Raw genomic sequence first — 22,391 nt, 5'->3', positions numbered from 1 at the left:
ATTCTTATATTCTGGATACAAGTCTCTTATCAGATACATGATTTGCAAATATTTTTTCCCATTCTGCTGTCTTTTCACTTTCTTCAATGATGTCCTTTGAAGCACAAAAGTTTTTAATTTTGATGAAGTCTGGTTTATCTATTTTTTTATTTATCACTTGTACTTTTTATGTAGTATCTAAGAAACTATTGACTAACTTAGTGTCACAAAGGTTTATGCCTATGTTTTCTTCTAAGAGTTCTGTAGTTTTAGCTCTTACCTTTGGGTCAGTGATCCATTTTGAGTTAATTTTGTATATGGTGTGAGGTAGGGGTCCTACTTTGTTCTTTTGTAGGTGAATATTTATTTGTCTCAGCACTATTTGTTGCAAAGACTGTCCTTCCCCACTGAATGGTCTTGTAGAAAATCAGTTGACTGGGCCGGTCCCGTGGCTCACTCAGGAGAGTGCGGTGCTTGGGAGCGCAGGGGCGCTCCTGCCGCAGGTTCGGATCCTATATAGGGATGGCTGGTGCGCTCACTGGCTGAGCGTGGTGCGGGCGACACCAAGCCAAGGGTTGCGATCCCCTTACCGGTCACAAAAAAGACAAAAAAAAAAAAAAAAACCCAAAAAAAACAAAAAAAAAAAAACAAAAAGGAAAAAAAAAAAAAAAAACCCAAAAAAAACAAAAAAAAAAAAACAAAAAGGAAAAAAAAAAAAAAAAACCCAAAAAAAACAAAAAAAAAAAAAAAAAAAAAAAAAAAAAAAGAAAATCAGTTGACTATAGATATACAAGAGCACTTCAGAAAGTTTGTGGAAAAATTGAATTAAAAGATAATATGAATCTCTCCATGAACTTCTTAAAGTATCCTCATACAGGTTTATCTCTGGACTCTCAATTCTGTTTAACTGATCTATATGTCTATCCATATGCCCATACTAGACTGTCTTGATTATTGTAACTTTGTAGGTATTTTTACTTCTTAACCTTACAGTGTTTATTTCAAGACCAAAAAGAGAAAAATGCTCGTGTGTGGTCATTTTCCTCAGATTTTGCTGAACCACTGACGATGCCTGGTTATGGAGGAGCAGCTTCTGCTGGAGCATCTATTTTTGGTACTGGATTGGATAACCAACCTCCAGAAGAAATTGTAGCTATTATCACCTCTATGGGATTCCAACGACATCAGGCTGTTCAGGCACTACGAGCAACGGTGAGCATGAGAGACTGTGTGCGTGAACACCCTCCTCTCACTGGAGGCGGTTTGTGCTTCTGTCAGTAGCAGCTGAGACTTTCCAATGTCCTTTGATCATTTTGAGTTATGTTTCCTGACTCCGTATGCCACCTTAACCCATACAGATTTATTTGCATATAATATATATAAATCTAAAATAAGTGATTGAGGGAATCATATAAGGAATTTAAGAATAAGAAAATGATAAAGCTGAGGCCAGATGACCAAACTGAAGGAAACTCTGCATCTTCTTGACTGTTTGTTAATAGGGGGTCACAGATTTGACTTGGCCTTTGAGCAAAGAGGAATGCATGAGATTCCATGGTCAGTAAGAAAGTTCTTTGGAACAAATAGTGCTTTTCTGATACCAGGACCTTCGAGAAGTGTCTCTCAAAAGTCCTTATGGAAGACTGAATGGTTCTCTGGAATTCTCTGTTGCTGTTGCTCTTGGCAGAAAGAGAAGGTTCTTCTGGTAGTCACGAACTTCCTGAGAAAAGGGAGAGAAGGGACCATGGAACTAGAAGGGAGATAGAAATCTTCTCTTGTCATGCAGATATCTACTTAATATATATATATATTTTAATATCCTTTCTTGTCACACCACAATCCAGTTTTGAGTGGATATCTGCTACTGATTCCTTCTTGTCTGCACTGGCTGAGTCCCTGCTAGTGTCCATTGCCGAGGTCAGTGGCTCTTGAGTGGCTCATGGGAGTGTGGCTGGAACAATCTGTTTCCTAAAATGCTCAAAATATCTCAGAGTTTGTTTCACTTGGGGTACTTTCTTGTTCCCTGCTTAACCCAAGTGACAAATTCTTTAACCTGCCAGTGATATCACAAACAGGGAAAGATGAAAAACTTTTTATGGTCCATTAGTTTGAACTGCATGGAGTTCACTTTAAAACCATTGTACTTAATTAACCAGTGTTGTTATCATTAATTGAGGCATTAATCTTGTTTACTGCAATTCAACCATTCTACCAAAATTTAGGGAGAGGAGGTCTAACATATACTCCCACTGGCACCCTCTATTTTGCAGAGTGATCTGCAGAAAATACAGTTGGTAGAGAAGGTAGTGTGTGCAATTAGTGTGGCTTTACAAAAGGCTGCACTTGACCAAATGCCATCGCCTTTGGCATTCTGCAGCCATCATTATCAGCATCAGCCTACAGAAATGCTGAGCTAAGACTGATATGGGCTTTGGAGTGCTGATCTGCTGCTTGGAACTGTTCTCCAGTGAACCCAATTACAGACCTCAGGGGACTTGCAGAATGCCAACCACGTGTGCCTTTTATATGTGGAGTTAGAGCTTCTGACTCAGAGGCACTTAAGACTAATGAATGCAGGCCTCCTGCCCTATCTCCTTGATATGTGGTTCAAATGGTCAGGATATAAGGAGGAGCAGGAATGCGTACATTGTAAAAATGTTTTACTTTATTAGAATAATAACCTGGAAAGAGCACTGGATTGGATCTTTAGCCACCCTGAGTTTGAAGAGGACGGTGACTTTGTGATCGAGATGGAGAACAACGCCAATGCAAACATTATTTCTGAGGCCAAGCCTGAAGGACCTAGAGTCAAGGATGGATCTGGAAGTAAGTTCTTGCCTTAGAGGTCGTCTGAGCAGTCATGACTATACGTTCAGCTCATTCCCTTCCCTCCCACCACCACATATCCAAACCTTTACTGTCATTCAAAAGTGAGCCCGGATCCCATCTTCTCATAAATGGTGTGTTTTTCCTCTTTGCATAGTGATCTGATAAAGTTTTGGACAGACTCTTCATGTTGCCTAGTAGTGTGGGTAAAGTTTAGTGCCAGCTTTCACTGTGTCTGTTTCTTTGAGGTAAAATTTCTTCATGGACCATGGAAGCTTTTGTGAAAAATGGAGCATTTATTTTCATGTAGCATTTTCTGAAGAGTAGAAAAGCAGTTTCGTATCCTTGACTGTATCATTACCAATATCAGCTGCTGATAATTTTCTGATCGGCTATCTCAGGATGGCAGGAAGAGCTGGTGTAGGCCTTTGTTCTGCCTTTTAATAGCAAATACTTATCTATGTCACTATGTGCCAAGCACTGTTTCAAGACTGCATATGAACACTCATTTAATCCTCAGCACAACAGGTGAGACAACAGAGGCAAAGAGAGATAGGTGTCTGGACAAGGTGACACAGCTCTTAAGAGGTAGAGTCAGGATTCAAACTCAGAATCCGTGTTCTTAACTCTTGTGATACCTTGTGTCTTAGTCCATTTTTGTGTTGCTGTAACAGAATACCTGAGACTGGGTAATTTAGGAACAAAGGATGTTTATTTGGCTCATGATTCTAGGGCAGCTGCATTTGGCATGGGCCTTAGGCTGCTTCTACTCATGGCAGAACACAGAAGGGCAGCCAGTATGTGCAAGGAGATCACATGGAGAGAGAGAGAGTAAGAGAGGGGGAGGGGAGGTGCCAGGCTCTTTTTAACAAGCAGCTCTCCTGGGAACTAACAGAGTGAGAACTCACCCCCAAGGGAGGGCATTAATCTATTTTGAGGGATCTGCCCCCATGACCCAAACACCTCCCAACACTGCCACATTGGGGATCGGATTTCAACATGAGCTTTGGAGGGGACAAACATTCAAACTATATATGGCTACTTCAGAAAGTTCATGGAAAGATTTGTATTATCTTTCAATTCTATTTTTCCATGAACTCTTTGAAGTGCCCTCATCACACCCTGTTTCTCGAGCTGTCATTGTGTACAGAATAATGTTCAGGCTCTTTAGCCTGGCATTCAGCATGTCCTCCAGTCAACCCCAGCCTGCTCTTTCTCATGTTACTTCTTCTGTGCCCCATGCCTGCAGCTTGGATGACTGGTACTGTAGCCACACTGCCAGCCTACGAGTACCAGCACTCTCCTCTTGGTCACCTCCAGGCCATCACTCAGGTTAATCCCCATTTGTGAAATGCCCCTCTCTCCCATCACTGCATGTGAAATTCTTACCATTATTCAGAACTCGGCCACAGATTCCATTTCTCTAGACTACTTTCCCAGATTCATGTTGTTATCAGTCCGTGCTTACCTCCTAAGCTGGTAATAATAATGCTAGTGTTAACAACACTTCTATTTGTGCCATGTTTAATCCTCACAATAACTCTGTAAGGTAGGATACCATTATTACCCCCATTTTACAGGTGAAGAAACTGAAGCAGAGAAGGTTAAGTAGCATGTCAAGGTCACATAGCTAGTGATGGGTAGAACCGGAATTCCAATCCTGGCAGTCTGCCTCCAGAGCCTGTGATTGAAGCCACTATCGTGTATTGCTTATTCTGCCACTGTTAGAGGTATCAGATTGATCTTGTGATAAAATTATTTATGTAGATGTCTGTGCCTCCCATTCGACTGGGAGCTTGTGGAGGGCAGAGGCCGTTTCATTTTACTTTTAGGAAGCTCATGGTGTCTAGCACATAAAGAGTACTGGGTAAGTAATAATTGGATTTAACTACATTTATCTTAGCAGTACTTATTCCTATAATCATATAGCTGCAGATCTACTCATTAATGGTCTTACCAGACCTAACATGTATGTATTGATGTAGACCTAGAGAGAAGGTGGGAGGGAAACTTTCTTTTAATACAAAATAGGAATTTCATCACTAAGACTGTTTAATCTCAACTGGATAAGAAAAGGATGAGATGTAGTTCTCCTAACTTCCATATTCATCTGCAGGGTCTTGTATTACTTTTAGAAATCACTAGCTTGCCTAAAATATGAAAAGCTGTAATGGACGAGTTACTCAATGATTCATGAGCAGGATTGATTACGTGTTACATGTCCTTCGATTCACTGCTTCATTGATTTTCTGTAATGGACTTTTCTTTAGAGATGATGAGTCCTTGAAGAAGCAAGAAACCACAAGATGGAGCTGCCAAGGCGTTAGGCAAGAGGGAGGGGGAAGGGTCTGATCATTAGGGTTGTCTTTCTTCTCATGGAGCTTGGAGGCACCACACACTCTCTCGCAGATGGCTGATAAAGAACAACCTGTCATCTTGTCATCTTCTCGGGGGTCGTGTGCCTCAGGGTGATCTACAGATATTCCTGGCACTGCTGGATTTTGAGCTGCATCCTTGAATAGGACGCCATGATGATGCTTCCAGGCACCCTTTAAGGCACTATGGGTCAAACTCGGGGGGTTGTGGGTGAGGGTGGGGAAGGAGCACTATGAGAAATCACATGCAAGATATGCAGGGATTAAAGGCAGTAGTAGTGAAAAATTCATTTATGAAAAAACAAAAAAGCGGAAACCACCCTAACTCACCAAATGCATTTCGAGTCTAATTTTACAGAAAAACAAATGTTTTTAAGTAGGTTCCCCAGCACTGCGCCCGGCCCATGGTAAGCAATCAGCAAATAACTGATTGAATGGAGAATTAAAGGAATGCCAGAAGATAGCAGTCTCAGGGCTAGTTTGTTGCTGCCTCCACTAAGTGCTGTATGGAGGAATTGGCAGTGTACTGTTCTGTCACATGCATGAGTCAGAGGAAAGGCAGCGATGACTTCCTGTACTTTGCTGCATTTGCGCCTGAACTCATGTCAGTCATTGCTTTTTTTTTCCTTTTTCTTAAAAAAATAACATTTATATTTATATTGTCTATTTTCTTTGTAATTAAAAGGATATATCTTGTTAAGCAGACAAGTTTAAATTTCAACAGAGTTTATTTGAACAAAGAGAAACAAAACAAAACCGAGCAAAGCCAAACAGAAGAGAAACGATTTGCCAGTTGAGCAGGTGTCTGAGCCAGAGCAGGTTCACAGAACTCCCACCAATAACGTGATCTGACGGCATTTATAGGAGATGGAAATACAGTGTGGAAACAACTTAATTGGTTACACTTAATTGGTTAATTGGTTATAGAGCCTCTTGCAATTAGCTAAAGCTCAGCTACTACTGTATTTAAACTCCATGTTAGTTTGGTCTGTTGGGCTTAATGCAAATGCCTAGTCCGAATCAATGGCTTCCCACAAAATTTATTTAACTATTAATTTTAGCAACATGAGAAAATATGAAAATATTGAGTCAATATTGAGAAAATATTGAGGAAATATGAAAAGTGGAAATTAAAAATTAAAATCCTACTCCCCAGCAATTATTATTGTTAATGTTTTGTGTGTATTCTTTAGATCTATATCTATCAAATATACACAAATAACAATATATCTATCAAATATATAAAATATCTAATTTTAGGCCAGTTAGGCATTTAAATAGGACTATTACAGAAGGGGTTTCAACTAATGAAGATATTTCTATGTTCGGAAGATGACAACAACGATTTTTAAATAATGAGATTCTTAAAGAATGAATTCAGTTCACAGAAGTATAACAAATGCCTGATTTAATCCCTATTCATTTAATAAACACTTGTTCAACATTTTCCCTCCCTCCTTCCCTCCCTTCCTTTCCTTCCTTCCTTCCATCCATCCTTCCATAATGAACAGTCTTGGGGCCTCATTTGATTACTTTTTTAGAGCAAGTTTCTGGAAGTGAAGTTTTTGAGTGAAAAATGCTTATTTTTCAGGTTTTTATGCAGATCATCATCACAAGACCCTCTAGAATCCACAGCACTGTGGCCCCTGCTGGGCACACTGGTGACTCTCCTGGCTCCTCAGCAATGCTGATGGGTTGGACACTTTTTTATTTTTTGTATCTTTATTACCTAGTGGTTTTTCTTCTTGTGTTAATGGCTTCCTCATTTTCTTTGGCCGTTTTCTCGTTTTGTTGAGGTTTTCACTTGTTTTTTATTGGTTTGTATGAGAGTTTCATGTATTGTAGATCAGTCTGGGATGCCTGATAGCTTTGCAGGACTGAGTTTTCGAGCCAGAAACATGTTATGCTTCTCCTTTGGTTCATCTTCCCACTTCCTCCCACCCCTGCAAAGTTACATGGTTTTCTTCATTAACACCCTGTTATGTCTCAGAACTACACTTTGTGTTACTTATGAATAAACTTTTTTCGCACTGTATTTTCTAAATTTTTACTGCTGAATTTTGTAAAGGAACCAATTTTGTAATTGGCCATTCTATAGGGGTTTGATTGGAATTACATTAAATTCATAAATTCATTAATTCATCATAGGGAAGATGTGTGTTCTGTTTAGGTAGGTATTTTAATTCCCAAGTTATTTTCACCTTCTTTTGGTTGGTGAATGGGTTGAGATATTTGACTTGGGAGTATTGAATACTAAGGGTAAAGGTAATTGATATTTGAGGAGCCAAAACAAACAAAATAAAAACAATGTCAGTTTTTGGGGTTCTGTCCTAAGTGCTAGAAGATCTGAGACAAACTTGTCTAAGCAGAAAGGGAATTCTGGACTCAAACCCTTTTACCCGGACTGGCCCCTTGCTCGGCCTCCTCAGCGCTGGTTCCAGTCACAGACAGCTTCTGCACAAGACAGCTGCAGTGCCTCCTGCAACTATATCATTCCAGGTTAAAATCTAGCAGAAAGAGTATTGTCCCCAGAGTTCTCAGCAGAGGTCCTGAGAATCTGAGACTCGGTCATGTGCCCAGTCCTACCCCCATCACTGAGGCAGGATGCCTCACTCACTCATATGGCCTGAGGGTGCAGAAGGGAAGGGTTGGTCTCCTGCAAGCACTGGTTCCAGTGTGGTCTGGACCAGCAGAATCAGCTTCATCCAACAACTTGTTAGAAACGTAAATCATTGGCCCTACCTCAGGCCTGCTGAGTTAGGAAACAGCCAGACCCAGTAATCTGTTTTAACAGGTCCTCCAGGTGATTCTGGTGCAGCTTCACTTTGAGAACTACTACCCTAGGAGCAGTAGTAAGAACAGTATTAGGTAATTAACTGCTGTGAGGAGAGTGGCTGCTGGGACCTCACCACACTAGGTTAACACTGAAAATAATAAGGTAGGTTTTTGAGTTGGAAAAAAACGACAAGGACAGGGATTAAGGAAGCACTTGTATCACATTCTTTCTTTAGGTAATATCTTAATTAAAAATCACTTGTTCCAACTTTCTCATGAGGAAGTAATGTTCTTGCTTGAAACTCTTTTATTTAAATAGTATCTAATTTGTTTAAAAGGGTCAGGGCTGTCAAAGGACAAAATTACAATTTTAAAAATCTCAATTGGCTTTATTGTGATTCCAGAATCGGGCAACACTTTTTAAAATAGAATAAGTGTTCCAATGAGCTGAACAGAAGTTGACTTTACAGACAGAAAAAAGGGCTGAAGAAAGCAGAAACAGAGCAAAAAGTAGATTTAGTCATTTCAAACTTACTTTCCTTGTAGGGTGAGGACAGGGAGACAGAACAACTGATTATTTAAACACCAGGCTCCTTCTTTTGCGTGAGGATTAAAGCAGAAGTAATTTCATTCCTTTGCCTATCAAAAATTTAAACCGGCATTTTTTGGAAATTGGTTGTTCTCTTTCTCTCAACTTAGTTTAGGTTTGATGATGTGGAACCTTAGCAGGGGAGACTCCATTTTGATCTTTAGTCTGGTCTGTTGGGGTCTAGTGCAGGAACTTAGTCCAGGACAATGGCCTCTTATAATTTTTATTTAACAGTGATGTTAATACTTGATGAAGTAGTAGCTGTCATTTAGTGGATCCCTACTATGTGCCTAGCACTTCCTTGGCCACTTTCCCTTCACTGCTTAGATGAGGAAATGGTGACAAGTGATCTACTAGTGGCAGAACCGGGGTGGAACTCACATGTGTCTGCTTGACGGCCGAGCACTTCCTCCTTCACATTTTGTATTGGCATGGAGGCGAATCTGTTTTTTAAAGCTCAATTTATTGCCATGCCATACCCATTTTAGGGCTAGCACTTAACTTTCTGTTGAATGCTTTAAAGATTTCAAAACCATGGGGAACCAGGTCTTCACTCCGACCTACCCGGGCTTCTTGACCTATCTGGGCTTCTGTTATTTGCAAAATCATTTGTGTCCGTTTTGTACTTAATGAGCATTTAATTAAAAAAGAACAACAACTCACTGATTGCCGATGTGATTAACATGTGATTAGACTGTGATTACTCAAAACCTGCTCTGGCTTCTTCCGCCACATTTCTGTAATGATTCAGACATTTGCAGTGGAAGTTTTCCAGCAGGGGAGCAGAGAGGCCTGTCATTTGCGTAACACTGCCCCCCCCCCCCCATGCTGATCTCCCTGGTGGGCAGGAGGTACAGCTCCCCAGGGAAGCTAAGCCCGGGTGGTCCACTTGAAAGTCACATAAATTATCTCACGTCACGGGCTGTAATCCTCATCTCACTTCAGTACTTGCCGCAATTCCTGTTTTTTTCAGTGGTGCTGTTGAAAGTTAAGAGGAAACCACTCTGCAGTAAACTAATTTACACTGAAGTAGGAATGACTGAGAACTGTTAAACTTGGAGGAAGGTGTTTGATCTTTGGAGTTTTAGGCAGTATGACAAAGAGATTGGTAATTGTGAGCTGGCTGGGGTTGGGGGAGGCAATTTGTTGACCCTTTAAGATTCTATATTGTCAGCTTTATTATTGATTTACCCTTCTCTTTTTGAGAATTCGGAAGTGTTCTGAAAGTCCCAAATCCCCTTCTCCCCTCTGTTTTTTTTTCTTAGAGCAGGGATGAGGGAAAGCAAGCTTTCGGGGGTAGAGATTGTTTGCAGGTATGGATGCTTCCAAGTCAAGTGCTAGTAAATTGGGGTTGTTATCAACACCCCCCCAACCCCCACGCCTTGGAGTTAGGGCAGATAATGATACAAGTTAGGAGGATTGCATGAGAAAACCTAGTTTATCTCACCAGAAGCCTGCAGAGTGTCTGGGGTCTTGATGGCTGTTCCAAGGAGTCTCTTGGTGTATTTGAGCATTCTCTGTAGACTGACTAAATGATGTGTCATTCCCTTAGGCTTTATAAATATATGTAGATGCTCTAATGATTTATAAAAATACATTTGCTTAAATGCACTCCTGACTCTAGAGTTGCTTTTTGGTCATTATGTATTAAAGCGTAATTTTCAAAAAGGTAAAATCATGACTTTTCAGTAAATATAAAATGAACACATATCACAGATTTTCATTAACTTGTTAATTAATGACAGAACCGATCAGATATTTAAAACTTGTTTTAAAAACATCTGAGAAGCTAGCGTATTTAAAGACAATTGAACAAAGGAATGTTAGGATGAGATTGCCGGGTTAGATAAAAAATTAGTTAATGTCTGTCAGGACCGTAAATCCTTGTGGTTATGTGTTCCACTGGACAGAAATCCTTTTGTATCTTTACTCGACAAAAATCTACAAGTTAACAAGTAACTTGACCAAGCCTGGGAACTTCAGTCAGTAATAAATAGCGAGATGAACTAAGTTCATCCCCCTAGACCAGGGGCCAGCACACTTGTTCTCTAAAGGGACAGATCATTGTTTCGGGAGTTGTGGGCCATACACTTGCCTGTCTCATTCTTCCCTTCTCCTCCTTGGCAGTACAAAAACAGGCTGTGAGCTGGATTTGGCCTATGGGTCATTTGCCAATCTGTCCCCTTTGGGTGGCCTCAATCTTTGGGTAATCGTTCCTCCATATGACGTTGAAAGGACATGCTGCGTACTTCTTTTACCTTCCAAGATCCCTATAAATTTTCTGACAATGCTTTCTCACAGAACAAAATCAAAGAGTATCATTGATATCTTGGGTGGGGATGATGGTAGTAAAATTTGACGTTAAAAATTGTCATATTAGAAAGGTCGAGAAAATTTCTCTAGAATTCAAAAAGGACAACTTTTGTGGGGAGGAACAATGCTATTTTCAGACCCAGTTTAATCCTTGCCATTTAGAGGGGTGTCATTCACCAGATGTGGGTTACTCAGTTTTGTCTAGCTCTTCCATGTACTTTGAAAGTTTTTCTATTGAAAGTCAACATTTTTGAAATGTTTACCTTGTCTCAGACTGCTTTTTCTATCTAGATAAAAAGGGGTTTCTATATATTGGAGTGTGTATATGACAATGCTGTATTTTTTTGGAAGGACATCTTTGGGAACTTGAAGAAGAATCAGCAGTAGCTTCCCTGTCTGGTTTATTCACCTTTACTTTCTCTTTGCAAACAAATATAAATTGAAATTTCTCATCTGTTTAGTTTTTGCAAATGTATTGAAAGAGAGTCTCTCTTTTGCTGTTGGTTCCTGGCAGGAGGTCTTGAATAATGCATGGGTAGATGCTTATATTGGTAAACATGGTTAATTTTAATTATAGGAGTAAGATTTATGCTAACTTTTTAAATTTAATTTTTCTGATTCTGAGTATAAACATGAATTGTTTTTAACCCAAAAGGGGAAAATGCCTTTAGGGGCTTAATGACATGTTTGGATGTATTGGGATGTAAGGATTTGTCCTTTTCTCTCTGTCTGGTTTGTCAATCAGTGTTGGTGTCTGAGCAATGTTTCATTGATATAATCCTGGCTATGGTGGGAAGTGCTTATTAACTATTCTGTTGAATTGCTTAAGTCATTGTTTTAGGGGACAGTTCCTTGGGAAAAAAGCCTTGATTGGGGTTCTTAGAGGGCAGCTGCATTTCGGGAGAGCAGCATTGCCTGTCTCAAATTGAAGATTTGGAATTTGAAGTAAAATTATTCCAAAAGGGCTTAACAACCCAGCAGGGTCAAGAAACATGAAAAGGTCTCAGCTCACACCTTTTTTGCTTACTGAAGTAGGGATGGGTGGTCTTAGTGTGGAAGACAAAGAGAGGGCAGAAAAGAGAAAGGTCCCTGATCATTGTTTCAAAAGACAGGTACCAGGCAAAATGATTATCATTCACAACTGTTTTGCCTCGTTTCTGGTTCTAAACCTGGGATTTTTTGTCAGTTGATGTGATAGTTAGCAACAGAAACTTAATGATGGGAAAAGCAACTCCCTCTGATTTACTTCTGATTAAGTAGTTATCTTACTAATTTATCACCAACTTATACTTTGGTAGATGGTTTTAAAAATATATACATTATATGAAGATATAAAATCAACTGAGTAAATGGAGTAAAGGGAGTTATTCCTTCAGTCATTCATTTATACATTCAGCTGATACTTATTAAGTGCCTACTGCATGCAGAGTATGGTTCTCTGTGCCTGGAATATTTCAGCAAACAAAACAAACTCCCTGTCCTTCCTTATGGAGCTATATTCTAGACTGAGGTAAAAGGAGACAGACAGTAAATAAATGCACAAGTAAGTATGTGACATGGCAGGTGTTACTTCCTGCTGTGTGGACAGTAAAGCAAAAGGGGACTGGGGAGCAGCAGGAGTGAGGGTGGGGTGGGAGGGAGGGTTGGTGTTTTATGAAGGTGCTTCAGGAAGGCCTCTCGGATGAGGTGACATTTGACCTGAGACCTCAATGAAATGAGGGGTAAGTCATGTAACATCTGAAAAAAGAGAGTTTCAGATAGAAGGAACAGTAAGTGTAAAGGCTTGAAGGCCAGAGCATGCCAGATGTGTTTAAGGAGCAGCTGGAAGGTAGCTGGACGGGAGTAAGGGGGAGAATGGGAGGAGATGGAGGAACTTCATAGGCCATTGCAAGAATTAAATTGTACTCTGAGATACAGGAAGCCACTTGAAGGTTTTGGGCAGGGTAAGGACTACAATTTGACTTCCATTTAAAAAAGATCAGTATGGCAGGCATGCTGAGAATAGTCAGTAGAGGGCAAGGGAGGAAACAGGAAGTCCAGTTAAGAGGCTACTGTGATAATTCGGACCAGAGATGAGGGTGACTTGGTTCAGGGGTTGCTAGTGAGGTGGTTAGAAGTAGTTGGATTCTGGATGTATTTTGAAGGAAATACTGACAAGGTTTTGTGATAGGTTGGATGGATGTAGGGACTGTGAGAGTGAAGTCAAGATTTTATCCTGAGTTACCAGAAGAATGGAATTGCATTGGCTGAGGTAGACAAGGCCAAGGAGAAAACAATGAGGAATGGAAGGCAACTTCCTCAACCTGATAAAGGGCATCTGCAAAAAACCCACAGCTCACATCATACTTATGTGAAAGACTGAATGCTCTCTCCCTAAGATCAAGAATAAGACAAGGGTGTCCCCTCTTGCCACTTTTATTTAACATCATTGTACATGAGGCTTTAGCCATTGCAGTTAGGCAAGAGAAAGAAGTAAGAGGCATCTAGATTATCAAGGAAGAATAAAGTTTTACTTCTGTTTTACCTCTGTTTGCCAATGACATGCTCTGGCATATAGAAAATCCTGTGGAATCTACTAAAAGAGTATTAGAACTAATAAATGGATTCAGCAAGTTTGTAGGAAACAAGATCAATATGAAAAATTCAATTGTATCTCTGTACGCTGGCAATGAACATTATTGGAAATGAAATTGAGAAAAGAATATCATTTACTGCCATGAGACTGGATGAGATCACCCAAGGAGAAAGTCGATAGAGGGGGAAAAAAGGCCTGAGCCCCAGGTCACCAACATGCAAAGGTCAGGGAGATGAGGATGAGCAGAGGTGACAGATATGGAGCAACCGGCAAGGCAGCTGTACAGCCAAGAGGGTCATGTCCTAGGGGCAAGTGTCTGAGGAAGGAGGAGGTGATCAACAGTGCATGATGCTGCTGACGGTGGAGTAAGGTGAGGACCAGGGATTGACGGCTGAGTTAGTGAACGAGCATGGGTGAAAAGCAGGAGGGAGAGAGGGTGGAAGAGAGGGTGGTAAGAGGAAGGCTCTGTCTGGAACCAATACTTTTTTGGAAAATGTAATAAAAAGCTAGTACTAGGAAAATGAATATTCAAGCCCACTTTTTTCCCTACTAAGTTCAAAGACATGAATATTACTTTCAAATTACTATAAAAGTCTGTAAATATTCTCAATTTCTGTATTATCTCATCACAGTCTGTAACAGAACCCACAAAACCCACTTTGTGTTGTGTGGGTCTAGGATTAGGTGAAGGAACATGAACTACAATTGATTCAGTGTAGATGTGATACAGAGTACTATGCTTGATGGCTGGAGGTACTTGTTAGAGAATAAACATCAGTCTCACCCTATAAGAAGTTGTGTATATCTCCTTGTTCAGAAAGCATGAAGTCTGAAGTTTGGTCCCACGTAGGATGTAGTCACCAGCAAGTCACAAATCTTGTGGGAAGCATTATCCCTTCCTATAAATGATAAAGCTATCTGCTGTCTTCCTCATAATCTTGACATTTGTATGGTATTTTAGTCTGAATTGCTCACTTAGGTCTCATACAACCCAGTGAAGTGGGTGGATTTTTTTTTAATCTCCATGTTTAATCTCCAGGCTCAGAGAGATTAAACAACTTGTCCACCCTCATGCTGTTTGGAAATGATAGAGCCGGAACTAGCCATCTACACCCACAAGCTTGTGGGATTTTAATTTCCTTCCATATTTGAACTTAACATCAGCTATACTTTGACAGTTTTTTTCCTGCTTTTGTTATCATGAATTTGCAGGTTTAATGTGGTGTCACTTTGATGTGTGTTGTCAATACAGCAAGGATAGACTTTTTCAAATCTAAACAGTTGCTGGATTACACTCTTACTGGTTTTCATTTCTGATCAGAAGTGCTCTTGACTCTAGAAATGCTATCTTGTAACTGACTTGTTTTGTTTTTCATAGTGTATGAATTATTTGCATTCATCAGTCACATGGGAACATCTACAATGAGTGGCCATTATGTTTGCCATATCAAAAAGGAAGGAAGGTGAGTCTTTTTCAGAAGGTAAATGATAGCTATGATTTATTGAGCACCTACTATGTGCCAGGCACTCTACTAAGTGCTTCTTATGTTATCTCACTTGGTTCTCACATTGGTCTTGGAGGGATATACTTTTAATGCCGTTTTATAAATCAAGACACTGTGGCTCAGGGAGGCAAAATAGCTTGATGTTAACTAGTAAGTAACTGTGTCAGAGCTGGTATTCAAAGCCATTTTCAACCGTCATACCAAGGTGACTTGCTGAAATAAAGACGCTTCTTGTAGTAGAATGTATGCCATATTTGGAACCTTTATAGGATCGCCATATTTAGCCAACAAAACAAGAAAACTGGGAAGCCCTATTGAATTTGAATTTCAGATAAATAGTGAATACTTTTTAGTATAAATATATCTCAAATATTGTATGTCCCAAATAATGCATGGGACATACTTACACTAAAAAATTATTTGTTGCTCACCTGACATTCAAATTTAACTGAGTAACCTGTGTTTTATCTGGCAACCCTAAATCTTCAGTGCTTTGCCTTATTGCAGCCTTGCAGTTGGCTTCTTGGCTTCTCAGGTAGAATTGTTAGGTGTGTGGTAAACTGGGAAGGACACAGTTATAGAATGGAAGGCTGCTGCTGTCTTCAGCACCTTCTCCCTGGTCCGGATCCCCACAGCCCCCACTGGTGGCCTGTGTGTCAGCACTCCTGCTGGTGGGCAGTGCTCAGGCCATGTAGAAGCTGGAGACACGTGGAAGCTCAGCCTCTCCTGGTAGGTGTTGGCCTTTCACTCCATTCTCCCACTGCAGGAGTGGCCAGTTTCCACCCGGACTTGATTGTATCCATTTTGGGTGTGTCTTTTCATTTTGTTTTCTCAACTTGGTAAATAAAATAGTTGAGCACCAGGACTTGTATTTATAGTGAATTCTTACTGCCAAGCATAATAGAGCTTTTAAAATACTTTTTTAAAGAAAAATAACTTAATTATAGTTTAAAAAGCAATAAAATTAATTAGAATTTTTAAAATACAGAAACATAAAAGGAATATGCACTTGGAAGCCTAAAGATAACTATTTTCTACATTTTGATAATTTTTCTTTGTCTTATTGGTCCCGAAAGAGGGTGTGTATATATTCATATACACACATACAACATACAAATATACACACGTATTTAAACTTTTCTAAAAGCTTAAAGTATGTACAGAGTACATACATACTATTTTGTATCCTGTCTTTTTCCCACTTCATATTATATTGTGATTATTTTCTCACTTCACCAAATATTCTTTGAAGAAATTTTAATAGTTCTATAATATCTCACTGCACGGATGTTTAATTCTGGTTTTTAGCTAATTTTATACGTAAGGCTGAAATAAATACTGTCGTACATAATTCTTTGACTCAGTTATCTGTGAGGCTATCTGTGGATTTCTGCAAAGGGAATTATGGCATCAAGGGTTTAAAATGTTTGGAAGTTCCTCACGCATGTAGTAACTACTTTTTGATTGAGCTCAAGAATCAAAAAGCAGTTGTGATTCCCCAACAGTATTCTGTTTCTTTTTATACCAAAAACTTGCATTTGTTGTTTAGAATGTCTTGATTATTTTAAGTATTGTGCTTCATATGATGCATAACTTCTTTCTGCAAAGTTTCCTGGAACTGACTTAAAACCATCAAATGTTTCTGTCTTTTGTTTTCAGATGGGTGATCTACAATGACCACAAAGTTTGTGCTTCAGAAAGGCCCCCTAAAGACCTGGGCTACATGTACTTTTACCGCAGGATACCAAGCTAAACCTCAGAAGTACAAATTGGCTAGAAGAAGCCATACGCCTTTTTAATTTGCCAAAAAAGAAAAAAAAAAAAAAAGTTGGGACAGCCAGACATGAAGGAGAACGTGGGGTGTTTATAGTTTATTTAAAGAGCACGATCATTTGACGCCTTCTGAAATAGAACTGGGAAGAAATTTCTATTAGTGATGATAGACTATTGTAGATAGTTTTTATAAATGTTCAAGGAGAGGATGATATTTAAAAAAAAAGGTTTTCATATTGCTAGTGGGGAATCTGTCCTCAGCACATTAGAAATGGGATGTGCCCAGCCGTCTATTTTGCTTTAGGGGTGAGTGTCAGTAGCCTCCAGAGAAACCAATGAATGTGGCCAGAGGTCTGGCCTCACCCACAGTAAACGAAAAGCCCACTCTTGTTTCATATAGAAAATGAACAACTGGGCTGAGCTTTATTTGTGACGTAATTTTCTTTCATTATACACTTTAATTTCTGACCTGTCTATGTACAGTAGAGTATCTGCAATGAAAGATATTTTTAATTTAAATCACATCAAAATTCATATGATTGTGTGGATGTGTGAGAGTGAGTGTGAGACCTTTATAGTCCACTAGTAAATCTGTGATGTGTTGGTTTTTAAAGGCTAAATAGTTGGTATTAAACATATCTGGAAAAAGCAAGTAAATACTTTAATGAAATTATAACTCAGGAACAGGTTAAAAAATGTTTCCCACTTGGATTTTAAGGAGTAAAAAGGGCTGTTATCCCTTTAAGTGCTGTCAAGAATTCACTTGGGTTTGTGACATTTGGTGGCACGATGCCAAATGCCTGCAGCAGCATAGAATTGTACTTTGTCAAAGGTAGATGAATTCTCTGTTTCTCAGTAGTTCTTTCCCCCAAAGGTATAGTGTTTATTTTTAGTTAAAGTAACTAATCTCTTCTTACCACATCACATGATAACTCCATGGAATCATGTTAAATGCCCCAGATTTGTCTGTAATTTTCCTGTCTCTGATCTCTTCGTCTGCCTCCATTTCCATGTTTTTCTGGGGCCAGAGTCTTATCTCTGTCCTTTTTTTAGTTTGTCACCTCCTGACTTGCCTTCATTGCTTATCTGCTGTGGCCAACAGTGTGATCTTGGACACTTTAAGAATTTCAGATACAAAGAAACTTTATGTGACATTGTGAAAGACCATCCTTTTCATTTTGGTTGTTTCAGTATTTTAGTTGCAACCTGGGGTTCAATCACAGTTTCAAATGTGATGAAAAGTGGAGCGATACTATTCTATAATTTTCCTACTGCTCTGCACCAAATTCCAGAGTCTCTGGAGTTTCTATTTCAGATTATCCAGTCAAATGAAAAAGGATTTATTACTGTTTGATTAACATGTATTTGGTTGAAAGGATCTTTCTAGACACTGTAGGAAAATAAAGCAGAACCAACTGGGTGACATAAAGCACAGACGTTGGATTAGGATGCAGTGAGTTGTGAACAATCAGGATTCTGGTTATGACCGGGGCACCTATCTCACAGGAGGTCACTTAATGCCATGCTAGTGAGGGACGTGGGGCCTGAGGCCTGTGGCCCCCGAGGCCCATGGCCTGGAGACCTGGGTGCTGCCCCTAACTGGCTGTGGACCTTGGCCAAGTCCCTCCTGCTGCCTGTGCCTCACTCTCCTCATGTGCACAAAGGTGTGATGACACCTGCCTTCTCATTCCCATTGTGCTTTGAGGAAGTGGTGAGATTTGATACGATGAACCTTAAGAGAGTACAAGGTCATGTGCTACAGTGGGCCCTGGTAGAGTCTGCTCCCTGCCTCCTCTCATCTGATGTTTTCTTCAATTTGGCAACAAAGGAGATTGGCAGAAGGAGGGAGCTCATGGTGCGGTAATTCTCTACTAAACTGTGCCCGCTGCTGTCGCCTTCTGATGTTGACACAGACATCCTAAAGCAGTCCCACTCTGTTATGCCAGCTCCTGATTCCCATGGAAATCCCCACACTAAGGAGCCTTACAAAATCCAGACCCCTTGGGGCTGAGTATCATAGAGTCATGGCTCCCAACACATATCCAAAATGGCTTGTTATCAATGGTGGCACAAAGCAAAGGCCTTTTCTTGTGGGAGGGGGTTGGTGATTGGGGGTTTGGATTGAAATGTGGACAAAGATAGCATGTGTGTTATGAACAAAATAAAATTTTTTAAATAAAACTTTGCAAAATCAATGGTGTAAAATCAGTATTTAAGCTTATAAATTACTTAAAATTTAAGGCTATAAATTACTTAATTTCATTAAGTAGAAAAAGTTTAGCCCTTTTGATGCCTAAACATATTGTAAGAAAGTGTACTATGGCTGCCTTTTTTTCTGCCTCACAAAACAAAGGGCTATTTCTACAAGGTGAAGTTTTATATATGTGTTATTCTTTATTTCAGATTGAGAGTTAGGAAAAACTGGAGCAAATAATGGGTTTCTTTCTTGCTTAAAAATGTTTTTATATGTGTATCTTAATATATACAAGGCAGATTTCCCTGGAACAAAAGTCTGGAATGAACTGCTTAATTTTACACCTGTGTATATGAGATTATTTGTGACTGAAAACTGGAATAATGAGTGGATTGTGTTAACTGATTATCAGCCTGTTAGGAGTCCTCTGTGTGAGGCATGGTGGTATAATTGTGAAATTCTCACTGTATGTGGGTGTTCATGTGAAAGACAGAGCTTTCTTTCTGTAAATATCTTTTGATATCCATTTGCATAGAATCTCAATGAATGTGTCTTTGGAACACATAATGTATCAAACTTTATTTTGTTAGTTGGTCTAAATGCCCACACAACTGCCCAGAAACCCAGTTTTTAGTTCAGATTGGGATTTCCTTTAAAGGAAAAAAGTATACAGAAAAGACTGTATGGGAAGAATCATGATTTAATGACATTTTACATTAACATTGCTTCAAAATTTTGGAGTTGAATAGACTATTTTCTCCCACCTACAAGAGAATGTGCCTGCTGTTTCCTGGTTGCTCACTTTGTGCCTCAGGAAGTCCAGTGGGAATAGCTTTGGTCTCTCACTCCCTGCGCCGTTTATTCCCTTTACCTGAACTGGAGCCTCTCCTGCAGGTCACAGTGAGAGCCCCTGGGTTTGTACACCGATTTCACCTCGAAGTGGGATGGGGCTGAGTCATTTTATGGGCCTTTTTCTTTAAAACAAGTAGGTTAGATTAGATACGCTCAGAAGTCCCTTCCTGCCCTGAGTGTTTTTCCTTTCCTATGGTTACTACCAGGGTCAGACATGTGAAACGTGAGGGATCGCTTAGAGGTTCAGATGGTATGTTTTTGGATTGTCACAGCTTACATACTCCAGTTTAGGACTTGTCATTTTTGCTGTTTCCACCCCAGTTCTATTCCCGATCCACTGAGCTTTACTTTCTTTGGTAATTGTCCCATTTTTTCCCCAACTCTTGAAACTGCCACCTTGCCAGTTCATGAGGTACTTTGCTACCATCCGCCTCAAAACCAAAAAATCCATTTAAAACATTCTTAGAAATTAGAAAAGCCTCAGAACTACCTTCAGTTAAATCTGAAACATTTGTGGGATATTTTAAAGTTCTAATTCGGTTATAGCTAGGATCCCCAAATAAGTGCTGACAAAGTTGCCTATCACAGAAAGGGATGTCTTTTTCATCTTGCAGGCATCACTGTAGCTAACCCACAGCACCAGCACAGGCTGTCTCTGATGAGGTGGTAGGGGATGGGGCAGGACCGGGGGATGGAGTTAGATACCATGTGATTCTTTCCTTATTCTGTTATCTAGGTTACAGAACAAGGTTCTGCACTCTTAAACTGGTGTAAGAGGTCACTTGCCTACACAGTGTCACAGATTTCCCACTCAGGGAATCATCCTGAGAGAGCCTGCGTAAGGCTAATGACCACTAGAAATGGAGCTTGTCCAAACTGAGATTGTGCTGTAACACATAAACTGCACACCAGATCTTAAAGGCTTGGTACCAAAAATATATATATAAAATATTCCATCAATATTTTATACTGATTACAAGCTGAAATGACAATATTTGGGATATATTGGTTAAAATTTAATATATATTAGAACTAATGTCACCTATATCATCTTTTTTAATGTGGCTACTAAAAATCTTAAAATTAGACATGTGGCTAATGCATTTCTGTTGGACAGTGCTACTCTGGGCTTACCTGGTGTGGGGTAGGCAGTGAGATACCGTAGATAGGAAAGGCAATTCTGCAAAGCATCCAAATAGAAGCAATACAAATATTTTTGCTGTGAGACACAGAACATTTCCCAGAAAGCAGAAGGTTTTTCTTACTAAAAACCAATAAATTCATATATGTAAGACCCTAATTAAAAAAACAAAAGCAAGTGAGCCCCAAACTGCCTTCCTTCAGCTTTGCCTAGAGCTGCTACCTTTGCTCTTATTTTTCTAGCATCTTCCAGGTTCCAAGGGTGTTAGCCACATGAGGGTATTGGGCATATTTGTTTCATTTTGGGCAACATTCTCTTGTGGTTTTCCCTCCCCAGGTGTTGTTTGGTCTGTTCAAAGCTGGGTGTGTTGAAATACTGTGCAAATCTTGCTGCTCTCGATGTGCTGCTGGCCTCGGCCTCAGCAGACTGAGCCTGTCACCTGTGCCCACCTTCCCAGCAAGTTTTGATGTCAGCTCCTGAAAGAGTTTGTGTTTATTTTATTTTGTACTAGTCACAGTTGTTTAAACTATCTCAGATGTTTTGGGAGAATATTTGCCTGTGATGGAAAGAGAGATGAATGATTTATTGCTTCAATTGTTTTAAATTAAAAGCTATTCTCACAATCTGAGGTCCCTTTATGCCTTTTTATTTTTCTTTTGAAAAATGCCAAGTAAACTGATTCTGCCATTGATGGTTCTCATCCATCAGTGGAACAGGTAACTTGAGACAATGACTAATTTTATTTCTTTTTAGGGTTTCTTGATGTTGCCAGGTAGCCTCGGTGGCTGCTTGGTTCCCATCAATAGTGGACCATTGCAATAGCACATTGTTACCCCTGTGAAGGAGAGGGGTCAGGGCAGGGAGGAGTCTGATGTCTTCTAGGCTTTCTCTGCTGGGTGTCAAATCATATAGTAGAGTTAACTGAGACCTTTCTTTGGTTCCCTGGGTCTCAGTTTGCTGCTGGCCTCAACACAGGTAAAAGCAGAATGGACACGTGTTGCATCAGGAGACTTCAGCATTTCCATGACACTATCTTGCTATGGTGTCTGAGTCTCCCCATTGCTGTTATGATAAATCACCACAAACTCAGTGGCTTAAAACAGTACATTTATTAGGTCAGAAGTCTGAAAATGGATCTTAGGGGGCTAAATTGAGGTGTCAGCAGGGAGGCTGTAGGGGAGAATCCATTCTTGCCTCTTCCATCCTCTGGAAGCCCTTCATGTTCCTGCCTCATGGCCTCCCAGCAGCATTGGCACTGCTCCAGCTTCCAGCATCACGTCTCCTCTGACTGACCCTCCTGCCTCCCTCTTATAAAGGCCTTTGATTACATTGGGCCCACCCAGATAATCCAGAAGTCTTCCCATCTCAAGATCCTTAATCATGTCTGCAAAATCCCTTTTACCATGTAAGGCAACATATTGACAGGTTTTGGGGATTAGAATGTGGACATCTTTGGAGAAGGCATTATTTTGCCTATTGCAGAGGGTATGTTAA

General features: G+C 40.0%; 1 protein-coding gene across 1 annotated transcript in view; it reads left to right on the top strand.

Moving 5' to 3' along the window:
• The window catches only part of USP13 (ubiquitin specific peptidase 13 (isopeptidase T-3)), a 116,647-nt gene extending 95,125 nt beyond the window's left edge, over positions 1 to 21,522 (top strand). The window contains exons 18-21 of the mRNA XM_008568105.1: positions 1,028 to 1,191; positions 2,652 to 2,805; positions 14,811 to 14,895; positions 16,597 to 21,522. Of these exons, the coding sequence (XP_008566327.1) occupies positions 1,028 to 1,191; positions 2,652 to 2,805; positions 14,811 to 14,895; positions 16,597 to 16,690 (497 nt within the window). The 3' untranslated portion in view covers positions 16,691 to 21,522. The remainder of the gene's footprint in view (positions 1 to 1,027; positions 1,192 to 2,651; positions 2,806 to 14,810; positions 14,896 to 16,596) is intronic.
• The last annotated feature ends 869 nt before the right edge of the window (positions 21,523 to 22,391 follow it).

Source organism: Galeopterus variegatus, unplaced genomic scaffold (genome assembly GCF_000696425.1).
Source record: "Galeopterus variegatus unplaced genomic scaffold, G_variegatus-3.0.2 Scaffold374, whole genome shotgun sequence".
NCBI lineage: Eukaryota > Metazoa > Chordata > Mammalia > Dermoptera > Cynocephalidae > Galeopterus > Galeopterus variegatus.
Note: the sequence above shows the minus strand (reverse complement) of the source record. Positions and strands in the feature narration are given on the sequence as shown.